We start from the raw sequence: 18,622 nt of genomic DNA, 5'->3' as shown, positions 1-18,622 counted from the left end.
GACCCAGTGATATAATACTCAGAGACCATGACTCCTGAATCTAACTCCGATTACCGCCACTATCAGCGGCCTTCATGATCGCCAGCTGCTTTTGTGTCCTACTGCTACTGTGCAGCGTCTGCCTGTCCGCTAAGGTCTGGTGATGTTACCACTGATAATTGCGATATCTCCTCATGCTGTGCAGCACACTTCTTCACCTCTTGCTGAATTTGTGCAATGTGCGGAATTTCCAAGCATGGTTTGGCATTGTGATCGTGATCACTGAACAAGTCACGGTGTAATGGCGTCGCCAATGTGCGTCTTTACACCATGCATGCGTCGCCATCTGCACAGGACGTTCCTGTGTTCTAATCAGAAGTCGCCCTTCAGTCATGTGCTTGCCAAGGACCAATGAGACGGTGCGATTTTGTCTCTTGCTTGTTTCTGGTAGTTCTCTTCTGAAGCGACATTGAAGGCTTGTTTTGGCGGGAAATCAAGCTGGAAAGATGCCCTTTCAAACGGGACTAAAATGACTGGTTTTCAGGGAGTGGTTTCAAAACGACGAACGGTTAATAATGGATAATTTTTGGCACTTTTGTAGGTGAAACTGAGCATTTCAATGGGTAAATATGGAATTTTTTTACTCAACAACACGTCATTTAGAGCTAATTTTTGCCTAACAAGTGTCTCATACAATGTGGATTACGAAAATACCAGAATTGAAAAAATCCCCAAGACCTGTATGCCCCCTTTAACATTTGAAATAATTGATATCGTGCCCACGTGCCAGCATCTGTGGTGTTTCAAGGATGTAGCACTAAGGAACCTTAAATTTAATACCTGGCATATGCTTTACAATGTAATAAAACCAATGCCCAAACTATAGCCATTTAGGCATCACATATTTAGGGACCTTTCTAATGCTGCAAATGCATAACCACCAGTGCCTTACAATTTGAAAATTTTGTCTGCATTAAAGACCTGAAGAGCAGCTAGACTTCATGGTCTGACAAAAGTGGATCTCATAAAGCATTTTATGTTTCTGAGCTGTACACTGATGATTATCACTACATTTACACTCTCTGCTCACATAAAAATGTGCAATACCAAAAAGGCACTACAGTTACTTACCAATAGCACCTGATGATCTATTCTCAGTAGCCAAGTCCTGAAATAACAACAACAATGCAAAAAAAGACTTAAAACTTTGAACAACGTTTGAAAGCTTTACCAGTGGAGCACAAGAAATGCAGTACAAAGGCTTGACAAAAAAATTATTTGCAGAACGATTCTGAAAGGAAAATAAAAATCTGTACAGGCATCTGATTTTAGGGCCAAGTATTAAATCAACCTGTTACTTACTACACAGGCCATGACTCTCTCATGCACAGAAGCTTGCTTCAATAATAAAGTCCAATATTTCTGGAAACTACGGTGAGAAAGCTTAAGAAACATTGTATAAAAAGTGCCACACATGACAAGGCTGATATGCAGTAAAACACATTGTGGGGCTAGTTAATGCACAGCTTTCAAAAGATGAAGCACCAACAGTGACGGCAGACTAGGAAGGAACAAAGATAGGACAAGGCACTACTTGCAACTGTTTATTGAAGTCAAAGGTGGCCGATTATACAGCCATGGGGATAGGGGGACAAAAAATGAGGTACACTGATTATGTGAAAGCACACGCGCGAGAACACTGAAGGGAAGGGAATTGATATGAAGGGAAGGGAAGGGAACACTGACATGAAGGGAATTGAGATTAATCAAAATCTAAAACTTACCTAAAAACGTCCTTTCATTTGTGTAAATATTCAGAGATGGGGTGCTGACACAGGCGTCCCCCCTTTTCTTAATCTGGTTGACCTCCAACAATTCACGCACCACAGAATCTTTACTTTTAAACATGATTCACAACAATCATGCTTAAAAGTAAAGATTCTGTGGCGCGTGAATTGTTGGAGGCCAACCAGATTAAGAAAAGGGGGGACGCCTGTGTCAGCACCCCGTCTCTGAATATTTACACAAATGAAAGCACGTTTCATGCTTAAAAGTAAAGATTCTGTGGCGCGTGAATTGTTGGAGGCCAACCAGATTAAGAAAAGGGGAGACGCCTGTGTCAGCACCCCATCTCTGAATATTTACACAAATGAAAGGCTGTTTTTAGATAAAGTTTAGATTTTTATTAATTGCGATTCCCTTCATATATGTCTTCAGTGTTCTTGCGCATGTGCTTTCACATAATCAGTGCACCTCTTTTTTCATCCCCCTCTCCCCATGGCTATGTAATCAGCCAACTTTGACTTCAATAAACAGTTGCAAGTAGCGCCTTGTCCTGTCTTTGTTCCTTCCTAGTGTGCCGTAACTGTTGGCGCTTCATCTTTTGACTGATATGCAGCTGCTCGTCTAGACCTGGCACGACCACCTAGCGCAGAATGGTCTCAGCCTAAACCTCAAGACCAAGCACCTGACAATAGACACAAACAAACACAACAAAATTAACATCAGCGGTGTCGCCTTGCGCCTAGCACATCGAGTATCTAGGTTCATCAATCTCAACTGATGGCCGCCTGAAGCACTAAACCAACGCACATGTCAATACTGCCTCGCTGAAGTGGAGCACCATGCCTGATGAGCTCTGTGACCACCATATGAAAGACTTGAAATCAAAAATATACCGCGCAGTAATCTGACCCATCGCACTGCAGGGCTGCAATTGCTGGCCCACCACCAAGATCGAGCACTGCCTTGCCGTCATAAAGGCAAAAATGCTGCACTGGACCAGCGGCATCGCTCATTTCGACCATGTATGAAACGGCAACATCTGCCAGCGTTGCGGTGTTGCCCCAATCACTGAGAAGATCTGCGAAAGCCTGTTTCTGATGGCATGGCCACATATTAAGGCCAGGTTTCAGCTTGCTCGTGCACATTGGCTACCTAATTTACAGCCTCAAAGTGCCTGGAAAGTGTCCATGGGGCCAGCCAAAACAGTGCTGGGCAGACACACTTAACAGCCATCTTGCCGCTGAAAGACTGCACTTAGACCAGGCCCGGAACCGATAGAAATGGAGACTGAGGTTCAAAAGAGCCGATCCCACAGCTAAACAGGACTAAGGCCAAAGGAGAAGAACATATTTTGACAACAATTATGGAGATTTGAGGTAGTGAACACATGTCACCATGTCGCTGTAATCATTTCCTGAACTCCTAGTGAAACTGTACTGTTTTTATGTAACCCCAAACAGAGTCTGACACTACATTCTGCCTGCTAATGCTCACTTTTTTTATAGCATGTTCCACATGCACCATCTTTACATTCTGAAAAAAAGAAAGAAAGAAAAAAATAATCCAATTGCTTTTGTTGAGCAAAGGCCCCCCCCCCCCCCCCCCTGTATATTTTCATCCCATTATTTTTCATCCTTTCGTTCCTTGTGGGGAACAAAACAGTTAGTGTTTTGTACCACCTTTGCATCTCGTCCATGTCACATTAAAGCTGATTATATCACACGATTTCCATGAACTTGTCCAACAAATTCATGGAAATTGTGTGATATAATTAGCTTTAATGTGACAGAGGTACCCCTCAGGGAGCTATACTCTCTCCACTGCTGTTTAATGTAGGGATAAGAAAGCTAGCCCTGGAGCTAGATAAACACCCAAATCTCGGCTGTACGATATATGCCGATGACATCACGTTCTGGGCTCACCAGGGGTCCTACGGGGACAAGCAAGAAACCCTTCAAAAGGCCATAGATGCAGTCGTGGAATACGCGAGGGCGGCAGACATGGCATGTGCACCCGAAAAATCGGAATTCATTCAGGTGCGTGCGAAATATGCAAGAAAGAAGGACTGGGTGCCACTCACTCTGACTCTCGACGGGGCGCCAATTCGTGAAGTGGAGACACTCAGAATATTGGGGGTGTGGATACAGAAGAACGCTAGAACATCCCACACCCTTCAAAAACTAAAGGCGGTCACAGGAAACGTGGCCAGAATGATACGGAGAGTGGCAAGAACCAGAGATGGCCTAATTGAGGGAGAGACCATCAGCCTGGTTCACGCATTAATAATTAGCCGAATGTATACGCCCTTATCACATACGCCCGTATCAGGCCTTGACAAACCAAGATATTATACAGGCAAACACAATAATAAGAAAAGCCTTCAAAGCCGCCCTTGGTCTTCCCAAATGCGCTAGCACAGAGAGATTTGGGGGACTGGGCCTGCACAATACTTTTGACGAGTACGCAGTCGCGACGTTATATGCTCAAAAAGAACGACTTTGTTCTTCAACTCAGGGCTGGGAAGTATTGGCGAGGCTAGGCTTTCCCCTGAGACCCCAAGTATTGCGGAGAGGAAACAGCACAGATAGACCGCAATGTTCGATCGCACATCGCGGTGGCCCCAATTCCCAAAAACATGCACCCGAAGTACCATCCCGGACGACGCAGAGCAAGGGTAAAGACTCTTCACAAACGTTTTGGCATGGGACCGGGGGGTGTATTATATGGATGCCAGTCGAGCCAGCTCAGACACTTTCACCATAGTCTCTAAATGCAACAACAACATAACAACGACATCCTTCAAAACCGCCTCGGCATGCGTGGCAGAGGCTGCAGCCATCGCCTTGGCCATTCAGGACGCCGAGCACCAAACCAATTCGGCTGTCATATTATCCGACTCACAAGCGGCTTGCCGCCTGTTTCTACATGGAATGGCACCCAAATCAATAATCAAATTTTTAGGCACTCAACTAGAGGGGCACCACACTATCGTATGGTGTCCGGCACACGAGTTACTGGCAGGAAACGCGAGGGCAGACCGTATTGATCGAGGATTAAACGTCCGAGCAACGGCATGGCCTAGTGATGACCTTCCACCGAATTCACGTGACATCCTCCTACAGCAAACGCAGGAGCGGAGACATTTTGGACATCCTCACTCCGATTTAAACAGCCAAGAGGAGAGGGACTGGCATCGTATTCAGGCGAATGCATACCCCAACCTGCAACACCTCCACAGAATACACCCCGCGAGGTTCACTGACGAGTGCCTGTGGTGCACAGACACACCCACACTAAAACACATCACATGGGAGTGCCCCAGGAGGCCTCCGCACATAGACAGCCCCATATTACACCAACATCCACTAATGAGGAATAGGCAGGGCATGGCTTGCGGACGAGGGTCGGGAGAGCCAGTTGGCTCTTCTGGACCAAGCCCAGCGAGCCGCTCATGCCAGTGGAGCCCTGGAATAGGGGCTCCAACCATCGTGCCTTATTTTATTTATATTCAATAGTTTTTACTCTCTCTCTCTCTTGTCCAACAATGTGTACTACAGGATGCCCACAACACAACATGCTTATAACATGGGCAGCTATACACGTTCCTAAAAAATTGCTTGAAATGTACAACATATCCATGCATATTGTCTTGGTGCTCATTGTTTTAACACAGGAAGAAATGGGCTCCTTAGCCTGTTAATTTGTTTCCAGGGCCTTATAACAACTAAGGAGCCTCAGATGAATCAAATAGCCAAATGCGTTTCTTCATTGAGGTACAGCTACAAGTGCTGCTCCATATGTAATGCCACCTGCTTTAATGCCTTGGAAACTAATATAAAAACAGCATAATAAAAATTCTTTATGGCAGATACCTACAGTGGCAACACCTAACATTGTGAAATGTCAAATTCTTGTGTAAGGTCCTTACCCCAATATTATGATGAAATATTTCGGAAGTATTTTGGAAATTATTAGTATGAGTCACATCCCCTTTTCTATGGGCACCTTGTCAGCCACTGTCACAACACTCCTGTTGCACTACAGCCTGCGATGCAGCATGCACAGTAATGCAGTGTTTTAGTGTGAAAGTAGTACTAGCCTACCAACCCGAATTTCGCCTCTGCCTGTATAAAGCCTTTTTATACAGTGCCGCGCTATACGCGTGAATAGGCTATGCCTGCGAAATGTGCAGGCATAGCCTCCATTCTCCTTGAACGATGTTCATGCGCGCCGCCGCATGTGACGTCATGGAAATCTACCGCATTTCATATAACATGTGCACACATGCCCGCACCGCTTAGTCTCTCAGTTTCTTAGGTTCCTAGTCCTTTTTAAATGCCTTGCACTGCGAAGGCTACTGCAGTGCTTCGCCGCAGCCTTCGCAGGGCAAGGCACTGAAGGACTGGGAGCACCGTGAAAGGGATCACAGGCGATGTTCCATTGCCAATAGCTCCACTTCTGCCGAATGCATTGAAGTACTTTTTGCAGTGAAGTATTTCTGAAATAGTCTTGTTTTAATGTCAAGTACTTTCCTTGACTTCGATAAAAAGTGGTTCAGCACCCATATAAGTGTTGGTATCAATGCAAAACTTGCTTCTTGGCACTCAGCTTATGTTGTCAAGCTTTACACCGTGTGCATTTGTTTATGCAGCTCGAGAGCCTGCATTGCTTTCCTAAGACAATGCTTGCTGCTGCACATCTCAACTTCACACTCTTTGTGTATACATTTGTGCACAGAGGTGTCATCTTCACTCCCACACACTTGCTCAAATATACGTGGGGGCAATCAGCTGTTGACATTGCTCACATTTTCCACGAAGACAACCACAGTTGAACCCACTTATAGTAATACCTGTTTTAGCACTATATCGAATATAACAATGAACAGTTGCAGCACCGTTAACTTTTGCGTGTATTCTATGGTAAAATAAACTGGCCACTACAATGTTCTCATGCCAAGTTATTGGTTACAACGAGTGAATCTGGCTACACAGACAAGTGTGCTAGCTTGCTTTATTTTTTTTTTCTTTTCCACCACTTTGCGATAGTGCAGGCACTCAGTAGCCAGATTTATGGGAACACTGTAGTAAGGGGTTTATGTTACCATAGAACACACACAGCAGTTCATGGTTCCACTGGGGTTATAAGTGGGCTTTACAGTACTTCTTTCTGTCTAATTAAAATGTTTGATGCCAGTCCCCTGTTAATTTTTTTTGTGCAACCCGGTTATAACAATTATCAGTTATAGCACTGGTATTTTCTTGACACTTGAATACAGATTTAAGTGGGTTGGACTGTATAGTGTTGTTACTGCTCAACTTCACATGCAGCATAAGTTGGGGCCCGTGCCCGACGACAGCTTTATCGTTGGAGAAAATAATCCCTGTGAACTAGACTTTGGCTGTTCCAGCGTTTAGCTCCGAGAACGAACTACAGGGGCGCTGCGAGTGCCACTCACGTGACGTCAGGGCACCTTCTGCAGTGTTTTCGTTTGTTCACTCTTGCTCCATCTGCTTGTATACTTATGGCAGTCATCTCAGATATATTTTTATGACGTCTTCATTCGTCAATACAGACGACAATACAGTTCTCAAAGGCAACGCTACAGTGCCAGCTGAAGGAGTGCAGATCAGCCCATTGCGGGTTTTTTCATGCGCGGATCGACAACCGGAAAAACATAGCATATAAGAATCCAGTTATGATGCCAACATACCACGGTGCAACAAGTATGTCACAAACGCTGGCTATATATGATTTCTACAACAGTTACCTTGATTTTAATCCGCTAAAACAGGTTTGCTCACGACGAGTAGTTCATGGTATAATATCAAATTTTTTGCATTTCTTCACAGCAACGCTCGGCAGTAACATGAGGACTTAACACTGCAGTTTAGATTCTATCAGCACCATTTGCTGCTTTTACTGCTTCTCAACTATAGGCAGTTCTTCACGTGTTTATTTTAAGCGGCGGTAATTTGAAATAAAGCTAATTGAGGCTTACAGCTGTTTGCAGAATAGGAAAAGGTATGTACCAATATATATTCCCTTTTCTGTGCTACATGTTCAACTCACTTGAGCGATTTACTGGTGTTTATTGCTTGAGGAATATACATGACGAATCTGTTTGGCGAACTGACACAGGCTGCTCGACCCAAATATTTTTGGCCTCTTGGACCGTATGGCTGCAGCCAGAAGGAAGGCGAAGCATCATTTATTAGTATATGGGACATATTGAAGATATCATTATTCCCCGGTGGAGGTCAAAAATCAAGTGAAATATGTGAGCCTTGTGGTGTCTTCCTCATGAACGTTTGCATGGTTCTCTTTTATGTACTGACGAACCGAATAGTTCTCCATTTGTATAATTAAACAACGCTGGATTGAGACATGGTCAGGCAGAAGGTGCTTGAATTTTCTTTTGCTACGCACCCTAAGCTGCACTGTAGTACCTCGAGTATACTTTAGGCATTGCAAGTGACGCTGTGAAAAACTGCTTCATGGTTTCAATTCGAAGTTGTAGTGAACTGATGGGTTTCGCAAACAATGCGTGCCTCGCCATAACGACAGTCGGTTGCTACTGTTGCATGAAGAGTGTGCCATATTGTCGATAAAGGCTACTGAGGGCCACCATGAAACATTTAATCGCTTGCAATTGATTGACTCTTGATCTCAACCATGAAAATTTTCTTTCAGGTGATTACTACTATATTATTTGTGAATTAACTATGTAAATACTCTACATGATGCGCCACCATGTTAGCAGCCATGAAGGATTCATTTTATGGGGGCCCATTGCAGCAGCAAACTTTTTCATACGAAATGCACACCTAACTCTTTCTTTTACGCATTAATAAAGTGGACATATCTGACTAGAACAACTCACCAAAGTAAGTATTACTCACCACAGTAATAAGAATCATAATGACAGCTTCGCTGGGCAGTGTCTTTCTAACACGGAGAACATGTTGACACCAAATACCAAGATTTTTTTCTTGGTATAGTCACTGTGCACTTTTGCAAGCAGTGAATGATGTTGCATGACAAAAGTCTGCAGAAATTGGTACAAACAGTGTGCTTAAATGAGCACACTGACATTTTTTGCCAAACAATGCTCCCCGTGCAGTCTATCTTTCGTAACCCTGAAAGCGAGAAGGTATTAAATTTGGATGGCGTGGTAGCTACGGTAGGATAGATAATCAAGCGGTTTTGCAATGTGATGCACTCATCACATTGCAAAGCTGTCAGTTAGAAGACTAAAGCTGCTATAGAAAATGTTGTAGTCACATTACAAAAAAAGGTTTCCTCCTCCTCCAGTGGCCTTGCTCTGGAACTTTAAACCTTTAGTTTGTTTGCTACAAGGGGTAGTTTCGAGCTTCTTAGAGCTTTCTGGTCGTAGTTTGCTAATTTGTGCAAACAAGATGGTCAAGACATTCATTTTGGAGTATGGCAGCTGTGCATGGGGCTGTCTTTAATGCAGCCTGTTTCTCATGTATTCAACAGAAGTCCAAGATGCAATGCCTATAGCGTTACTGTGCTTATATTCACTGGCTGATCTTGAAAAAGAATCTGCGGGCATTGATGGATGGCAGTGAAGGTAACATTTACGGTGTATGTGGATTCAATTGCACACCTCTCAGATGCCACAGGAACAAAAGTCAATAAATATTGAGGGGAACTCTGAACTTTAGTGCCATGCTACCAACATCTGTGAGGAATATCCTCACCTGACAACAAAGGAGTCATTACATTAGCAGCAATCCTGATACTTAAGTTGGTACCTCTTTTTCATGTTTAAACTAGGTTCTTACAATCATCTTAAGAAAACTATGCATAACTTTTTTTTTTATGTGTGGAGTTCAACAGAGGCAGTATTGTTAGACAAATCAAATTTTTAAAAGCATTGATTTTGTATATAATGCCAAATTTTAAATAGGGTAAGATGGATGATACAAATAATTTAGTTGCAAATGAAGCAAGCAGAAAGAAAGATCACTTACTCCTAAGCGAGATGCCAAAGTGTCTTCTGGAGAGAACAACTGAAAAGGAATAGAGAGATTTGAAATGTCTTCTACGACAAAATATTTTCTACACTAAATGTACTAAATGCAGCTTTCAAAACAAAGAAAGCCTTAGCATGTAGCACTACAGTAAAACAGCATAGTGCTGAAAGCAAGTTCTCTTCCCATAAATGTCCCAACAAACCAATGGAGATGTACATCTCAGGAGTATTAATTTGTTCACAGCATACTTGTAAGATGATGACAGTCATCCTAACAGCTGCACATGTCCATTTAATGAAAGACTGCTTTGTGAAACAACATATTTTACATCACAACATTATTTCCCAAAGGAACTCTGAAGAACAAGGAAGAATCTTTATCAACATTTATTGGTAAGCTGGTCACTTCACATTTGTCTTCACTAGTCAAGTCATTTGGCACATTTTGCACCATGAAGAACTGTGCATGCCACAAGCAATGTAGGCGCATGTGAGTAGTAGATGTGCCACCACATCCCTCACAGCTTCTCACCATGTCATCACACAATGCAGCATGCCAAAGGCTGTAGCATAGTCCAGTCACCTTTCACAAGTTAGAATACACCTGAAATTTACAGAATCTTACTTTTCAGAATGTACACTGGCTATATGGAAGTATACATGCTGGAAGGGTCAACTGAAGCTGCTAGCTGGTAGGAGAAATTGGCCAAGTCTAGTTTAATATAAATTGCAAATTTACTGGTTTGCCAGTTTTGTAGTCTCGCTTAAAATCAACAATCAGCGCTCCAGAACTTCGGTTCCCATTCTATTTCCATGACATTCCGGGTGTTTAAAAATGTGGTATTAATCATTACAAACTCCAGAGTTGCCACTCTGCAATTCTGGTGGCATTTGCTCAAAGTACAAGAGCCTTTATGTAACTGTACTACATAGAAAATGTTTCTTAACCCTTTGGGGGTCACTGCCTTATGTAATATATGGTGGAGGGACCGAATTTCAGGTGGTCATAGCCATACATGTGCAGTGGTGACTGAACGTTCGAAAAAACTTGCCTTTTAAGAATGAAGTGCAGCTTAGCATTGCTTTGGAGGTGCTGCAACCTTTTGTGACCTTGTACTTATAAAAAGTTGTTATTGAGCTGCCACCCCTGGCTTTTGCCAAAACCATATTTTTGCTTCGCTTTACGGTGCCTGCCATCACAGTAGTTTGGGAGTATTCTTACTTTGCCTAGTTTGCTACAGGATGCTACTGCCAGTGCTTGCACACTTTATAATTGGCACACTCGTGCATGTCGTTTCGAGTTACAGGTGTAGGGATAAGTGATTTCTATCTCATTTCTTCTCACACAAACTGTTACTGTGAGATGCTTGCCCGCATGGCTCTTCCTTAGGCATGCGATTACTTCGTTTACAGGCAGGCACTCACAAATCGGCAATACTGCCGCATGTGCGTCGCTTTTTGAGAGACATGCGAGAACTGATATAATTTCGTCAAGTGTTGCACAATTGACTACTGGAAGTTTCTGACTTGCTTTGCTTTTCTGACGAGTATGCACCACTGATTTCGCTTGTGGGCACTATAGCATGCTATAGCATGCTATGGTGCCTGCCATAGGGTGCCTGCTTCGCTTTTGCTATGGTTGCGTGTCCTGGGGCCGTATTCTTTAACGATCCACTTCATTTTCCATTCTTCCGGTTTGCTGTCATTGGTTCGGATGTGGCTCAGAGATCGCCACACAGTGGTCTTTGCTGGGATCGCACCCTTGGCATGACACATGATAAAAGTGAAAAATGAAATGGAACATGTCAAAATAGTGGCTCTGGTCGTGTCAAACCTATCTATAGGACAAAATAAGTTACAGCAGACTGTGATAGTCCAGCAAAAAGGTACTTTATATCCGAAATTAAGGTTGTGGTATGCTGTGGACTGGTGAAACTATGTATGAATATATTGCACCACTGTCTAAGCCATAAATGATCGCAAATACAATAAAGACATCATAATTAAAATAAGTAACTGTAGATAAACAGGTTTACACGATAATTGTACAACCACGTGTCTTCTTGCTCGGTGTTTTCTGGCCACTGGTTGCTGACATGTGGCAGTTTATATACACTCGCCTAACAGCAAAATTAAAGGCCGGCACAACAACAGGGAGCCCGGGAGCCTGCTGGCCGCTGCCGATGACAGAAACGTCGGCTACTTTGTTCTTCACACAAAACTGTGGCCGATAGTATAATCCGATGACTTAATTTTATATCTTGCAACAAGCGACGACCACTGTCAAATCTGTAGCATGAATGATAGCCGCAATACGAAGCAAGTTCAACTCGGAGCCCGCATCTGGCTGCTGCAGCAATGCATGCTAGATGGCTCGAATGCACCACATGCCTCGCAGTCTGGACACTGGGAATAGCAACATATTTTCTTTTTTTATGAGAATTGATGCATCGAGAAATAAAGTGTTCTCAAAACGCCACATTTTTTTATTGCTGGTACTTGTTCTTAAGGTGCTGTATGCTACAGCTTTGCTTCCAAACTGCTTAGGCCTAGCAGCACCCTTGGCACTTGCTCGGCACTGAGCTGACAGCAGTGGGTGGCAGTAGTCCGCTTGCATGGTTGACAACGAAAACTTTGCACCATCGGGGCATTGCCGGAAGCTTGCCACTAGCGTATTCGTTCCTTAAGAAAAAGTGCATTTTCGCAAATTTCGTAAGCGGCTGGAAATAGTTGCCTGCAATCCACTACTGCATGCATTAGTTGTGTGCAGTGTACTGTTACACCATAGCTGCACGCACGCACCACTGCAGCAAAGTATGTTGTATTTATACCATCTAGACAAAACTTGCCCCAAAATTTGTCTGTTGTACCCGAAAGGCTGTTACAGCAGAGTCTGTAAAAAGCAGAAGTGGTTGCTTTGGTAATAGATGCACACTTAACTATAAGCGAGGAGAACAGCCTGTTTTAAAACCAAGAACAGCCTGTTTCATGTCCAAAAGTATGTTGAATGAAGATCCGTTGTAACGGGCACAGACTTATTCAACAATAAACTATGTATAAAACTTCACACATCAAAAAAATGTTTGTCATATTATTGTAACTTAAAAAATTATTTCCTTGTTTTATGCTAGTTTATCTATATATTAAACAATAAACCATGTATAAAACTTCACACATTGAAAAAAATGTTCGTTTCATAGTCATTTAAAAAAATATTTGCTTGTTCTTCTTCGAGATAAGTTGCTCTGAAGAATTGAAATCTGCAACAAAAGAAATATGACCCCGGGGACATGTATTTGCAGAAAAAATATGACCTTCAAAGGGTTAACATAATCTTCATTAATGCTTCAACAGTCATTCATGAAAAAATTTATGCATGGTCCCCTATTGTATTGTTCATTGTAGGGGGTCATACTGAAAATAAAGTAACGAGTTTTTGTTTTCCGTACGAGAGCCACTGTTTTTCTGCTCATCCAGCAAAGGCAACGAAAAGTGCAGACATTCTGTTTGCATTTCGCAAGGCAGAAGCAATGCAGCCATTGCTGCAATGCGTCATCGGTGGTGATTGAGTCTGTGATCATGCATATCTATGGACCAGTGAGCAGCAGTTTTAGCTGTAGTGCAGTGGTCTCCAGCCAACCATCTGACAACTAAGAGCCAGTGCCAAATACCACACACAAAAACTAGTGCAGATGATCTCAAACATGATGCACAGAGCACAATAAATCATGTTTGACAGGATCTGGACTGGCTTTCACGAAACTATCAGATTTCGAGAGTGCAACAGACTTCTGTTAATTGGCTCTAGTTAATTCAATTTTTTTTATAATTTGATCTTTGACCAAAGATCTGGTCAGGGAGGTCTGGTCAGGGAGACCGTAGATCTGGCAGCCATACATCAATATGGGCCAGATATTCTATTATTTCTATCCTGAAATTGGCCCTCACTGTATAATTTGTCCTTGACTGGTCAGCACGCAGGTGTCTCACTCCAATGGTAACTTAAATTGTGATTACAATGGCTGCAGTGTCTGTCTTGACAGTGCTCGGAGATGGTGATATGCTTCAAAAACATGTTCAAGAAAGATCTCTTGCCAAAAACATCTATTTTTGACCTGCCCTAGGAAGATCTTCAAGCAAAACGGGAGATCTCAATGGATGATTACCATATTTACCCAACTCTAAAGCACACTTTGCTTTCCAAAAGAAATGGTCCAGAAATTTCCTGCGCAGTACAATAATATATGAAAGCATCACTGTGTTCACCATTGTCATCAGGAGATGGCAACAGAACACGTTCTCACGTAGGAATGTGACAATGCTGCACCACTTTCAGTCCTTGATTACAAAAGCCTAGTGAACACATAAGTTATTTTGCTTGCTAGGCTAGCGGCAGCTAAGTCTTGACACATGTTTTCGGTGCTCTAGATAATTAAATGCATCGCAGGACAAATTAACCAAGTGCTTAGTCTCAGCGTGGGCCATCATCTCAGTATCGTGTAATCATTTGTGGAACATTTGAACTTTTTCCGCCCAACAGTACCTTTTGTATCCACTTTTTTAGTGTGAATGCATAGTGAATTATGTGTTATTTTTAGTCAAAGTGGTACATTTTTTTTTTCTGTTGTGTTGTACTATGTGTACTACCTTTCTATGGTTTTCCCCCTGCAATAATGCCCATATTAGGGTGCTGTAGGTATCTAAATAAATAAATAAATAAATAAATAGGCGATTGTCACGAAATCATTAAATGCAGAATATCGCACAATTTACCATAGTGAGGTCCTGTTGTGGTGCATAGGCAGTGATAAAAGTGCTGTCTGAGAGTGATGACAGTGGGCATTAAGTGTAAATTTCCATTCTTCAATGGTTTCAGCTTTTTCTGATTGCCAGAATCGGCGCATATCACATTTTTCTAGTTAAAAAAAAATCAGGTGTGTTAAATTTATACTTTGTTTATGAGCACTAATCTCATTTGTATGTTAGTTTTTTGCTTTGAACACATAAAAACTGGTTGTGCATTAGAATCAGGGGCATGTTAGAATCAGGTAAATACTGCGAAATGAAGCAGGAAGTGTGATTGGGCATTTTTTCTGCCTCTTCTTCAATTTGACTAGCCAGATAAGTCAATTCTGTCAAGGTTAAATTAACAGAAGTCGATAGTAACATGAAATCTACACAGTATACGAGGGTAAATAAAAAACTAAAGGGGATATTGTGTTTTCACGGGAATAAACGGAACACTGGGTGTGTCTAGCTGACACCACCATATATATATACTTGAAGTGATGTGGAAGTAGGAGTATACATATACACACTGCCATGTTCAACTGAGTGTCACAAAAGCAAAAAGGAACACATGTATGGACACACCAATCCACATTTGTGCTATCGAGAAACAGCGGGCCATAATGCGCTTTCTGTGGTCAGAGGAAGTCAAACCCATGAACATCCACTGTCTCCTGTTGGCACTTCCCCATCCTCTGTACAGCCCTGAGCTGGTGCCACCAGATTACCACATCTTTGGCCCGTTGAAGGAGGCAATGCGTGGTCGTCGGTTCAGGTCAGATGATGAAGCCCAGCAAGCGGTGCAGACATGGCTTTGTGAGCAACCAAACACTTTCTTTGCAGACGGGCTACAGAAGCTCATTACACAATACCAAATGTGCACTGCCGTGCAGGAGGCATATGAGGAAAAGCAATATGTGCCATATTTACCTGAAACTAATGTGCAAATTTTTTCTCTACATAATGGGTCTGAAAATTGCCTGCGCATCACACGGATATGAAACTGAAACCACATTTGTGATGTTGGCAACAGCCTATCGTCAGAGGCAGCATCATCACCATCGCAAGATTGCGACAAAGCGCATTTTTGTGAAAGTTGCTGTGGGCACAGAACACTTACAAATCTTTGGGTTCATTTCGTGCTCAACTATGATAAGGAGTGGTATTCTCTGTCATTCACTTTCGAAGATATGCTATCACTTTTGCAAGATTACACATGGCTTGGCACCGAATGCATTTATTGGCCTATACGGCTGCGAGCACTTCTGGGCACTGTGCCAAGCTCGCTATCTGCACACAGTGCCAGGAATGCTGTCAGCCGCATATGCCAACAAGTGCGGTGCAATCACTAAAAAATTGCGCAAAAGTCATAGCCGTATCTCTAAAAGTGGTCGCTCAAGAATACTGCCTCTGTGTGCTTGGTATCTGTGGCCAATGAAAGTTTCTTTTTAAGAAATTCCGTTATGTGCAGATAAATTCTTCCAATCTCGTTTCTTCTGATCGCAAGCACTGGGGGCATGCTATATTTTTCTTTTATAAATTGTCGGTGCATTACATACAGGTGCACTTCTATTTTCTTACTTTAAAGCTGTGGAAATTGGGTGCGTGTTGCATTCGGGTAAATAATAAGGTAAATATGGCGTAGGTCTCCTTTGTGTGTAGAAATAAAGATGTGTGAAAACTGCCTTTACTTGTTTGTTTAGCCTTGATGAAGTGTGGCTAAGAAGCATAGGAACATATTCGGAAGGGGGAAAAGAGCAAGCTGCTTTGTGCAATTGTTTCTCACACATATGATATTGTGTGAGAAAGAGCACAAAAGCAGCACTGTGAGTGTTCAGCCCATATACCTTCGAGGATCCCAAGAGAAGCCCTGTCCACTCAGGACATACCCCCATGAGTGTTGAAGTGTCCAAGCTCAGCCCTCCACCCGACAGCTGATCCTGCAGCCAGTCCAGGTCAGAATCTATGGATTCGACATGATCTGCAAAAATCCTGCATGCAAAGAGCAACAAGGTTGAGTAATGCTGCAGCAAAGTGCATTAGTTTATTTTCAAAGTGTTTCAGCAGACTGAGAGTTCTACTAAAGAGAACATATGGACTCAAATAATACAAAGGCAATTTACATATTTTATCAGTACATTTTGCTGTAGCACATCAGGTCCACTAGTGCAATACACTGACATAAGAAAGTTTTAGAATAGGGGCCCCAAAAGTTTGGGGCTCCAAAAGTTTGGGGCACCAAAGAGCTTTGCAGGTGTTAGCATTGGGGCACGCAAGAGTGACGAGCTTTATAATGGGGCTTTGCGCTTGCAGATAGCGTCTTGCGCTTGCAGTGGCACTACAGCATCAAAGAAAAGCTATTGTAAATAAATATACCATTTTATGATAAGGAGCTTATGATAAAGAAGCTTATGATAAAGAAGCTTATGATAACAAGCTGTAAAACAAAAATGAAACCACTTCCTTTTTTGTAATGAATACACTTGATTTGATTTAAAGAATTTTGATTTTTGTGTTTTCACTTTTAAAGAGGTTATTCAATTAGCAACAACCAATTAGTTGTGCTTAGTTTTGAGTAACTAACTTTACTTATCTTCACCTGCCATGATAAGCCATGTTAGGCCCACGGGCCATGAAATCGTCAATCGAATTTTGAATCAGCGGCATCTAATAAATCAATCTTCATAACACATGCTAGTTGTGAGAAAAAGATAACCTAAGTCACTTCTCCTAGCTTGCGAACTTTGTGTGTTACCACGAATTGAGCCCAGTTTGGTGTTAGGTTAGAGCAGTCGCTTTGATGGGTGCCACCATGTTTGTTAAGCAAAGCTTTTAGGGCAGCTTTTGGGGCTCCCACTAAACCAATGAAATAGTGTGACGATGAACCCGCAGTCACAATGCGAGTCAGCGTTTCGCACCGTGTCTCGGAAACTTGAGATTATGCGACCGCCAACACTAGATACATGGGAACAACACAATGTGCGGAAAGGCACCAACCATGTTAGTTTGAGCTTTGCTAAAATACGGCGTGTGGCCAGGGCAAAGATGCATGCGAGGAGGAGAAGGCAGATAGGCGCATGCTTGAAGTTTCGACTGCACACCCCCCCTCCCGCCTGCCCCAGCGCGTTCTTGACCACGTTATTGCTCGCTCACTCCCTCCCCATCCCCTTGCACAAAACGAATTGTCAGCTCTCGTGTTTCTCCGAGCGCTGCGAGCTGCAGCGCACCCCGCAGCCTCCGCAAGTTGTTTACCCATGCAACAAATGGCGCAGCTGTGTTTCTTCCTACCGCATCCTGGTGCACGCGCTTTGACGGCAGTTTTGCCACTCAAACTTTATGTGCAGAAGAACGCTTGAAATAACATTTATCTTGGCAGACATTTTTATAGGTCTTTTTTTTTGCTAGATTTACTAGCCATAGAGGTTCCAAGCAAACACATGCAATAGCTGAAAGCATTGTTATATTAAAACCGTGTCACACAATTACTTTGTTAAATTGCACAAAGAAATGTACGGTTTTGAATGCAACTGAGATCAGGAAATTAAAATAGTTCACAAATTTCATTAAATCGAGGTTTGTTATATTGAGGTTTGACTGTATTAGGACAACTTTGTAGCACCATCCCTTGCCTCATAGGTGTAATGTATAAGGACGACCAATATTTTGGATGGCAGCATGACATTGGTTGTAATACAGGTATCATGCAGCATATGCGTGTACAGCAATGCATACAAGTATCTTTTTTTGCCACTTATGCAATAAAGATGCTTATGTTCGAGCAACTCCACATATGTGCATGCAGCAATGCATTGACAAGCTTTGTTTGGTCTTTTGTAGATTAAAGACATTTGTATCCTGACGAGTTCGTTATTTCGGTCTCTTAATTATTTTGACTTTTAAGGCGCTCCCCATCTCAAATATGAAATAAATGCTTTGCTGATAAAATTCAACGGCAGCCAACAGCGGCATGTACAAACAGTATCAGCATGCAAAGAATATTTTATATTCAGCAACAACACAGAGACAAGGGGTGGTTTGCCAGGTATACCCATGAAGACAGCTGCCAAATGA

General features: G+C 42.6%; 1 protein-coding gene across 7 annotated transcripts in view; it reads right to left on the bottom strand.

The window, feature by feature from the left end:
• The window catches only part of LOC142591373 (heat shock factor protein 1-like), a 170,120-nt gene that overhangs the window by 12,019 nt on the left and 139,479 nt on the right, over window positions 1–18,622 (bottom strand). For 6 of the 7 annotated variants that reach the window (XM_075703710.1, XM_075703737.1, XM_075703702.1 and 3 more), the window contains 3 exons: window positions 16,399–16,543; window positions 9,762–9,800; window positions 1,111–1,147 (listed from right to left, as the gene is read on the bottom strand). In XM_075703710.1, coding sequence (XP_075559825.1) covers window positions 1,111–1,147; window positions 9,762–9,800; window positions 16,399–16,543 — 221 coding nt within the window. The remainder of the gene's footprint in view (window positions 1–1,110; window positions 1,148–9,761; window positions 9,801–16,398; window positions 16,544–18,622) is intronic. The other variant, XM_075703717.1, reaches the window with a different exon arrangement.

Source organism: Dermacentor variabilis, chromosome 1 (assembly GCF_050947875.1).
Source record: "Dermacentor variabilis isolate Ectoservices chromosome 1, ASM5094787v1, whole genome shotgun sequence".
NCBI lineage: Eukaryota > Metazoa > Arthropoda > Arachnida > Ixodida > Ixodidae > Dermacentor > Dermacentor variabilis.
This window is presented reverse-complemented; position numbering and strand designations above follow the sequence as displayed.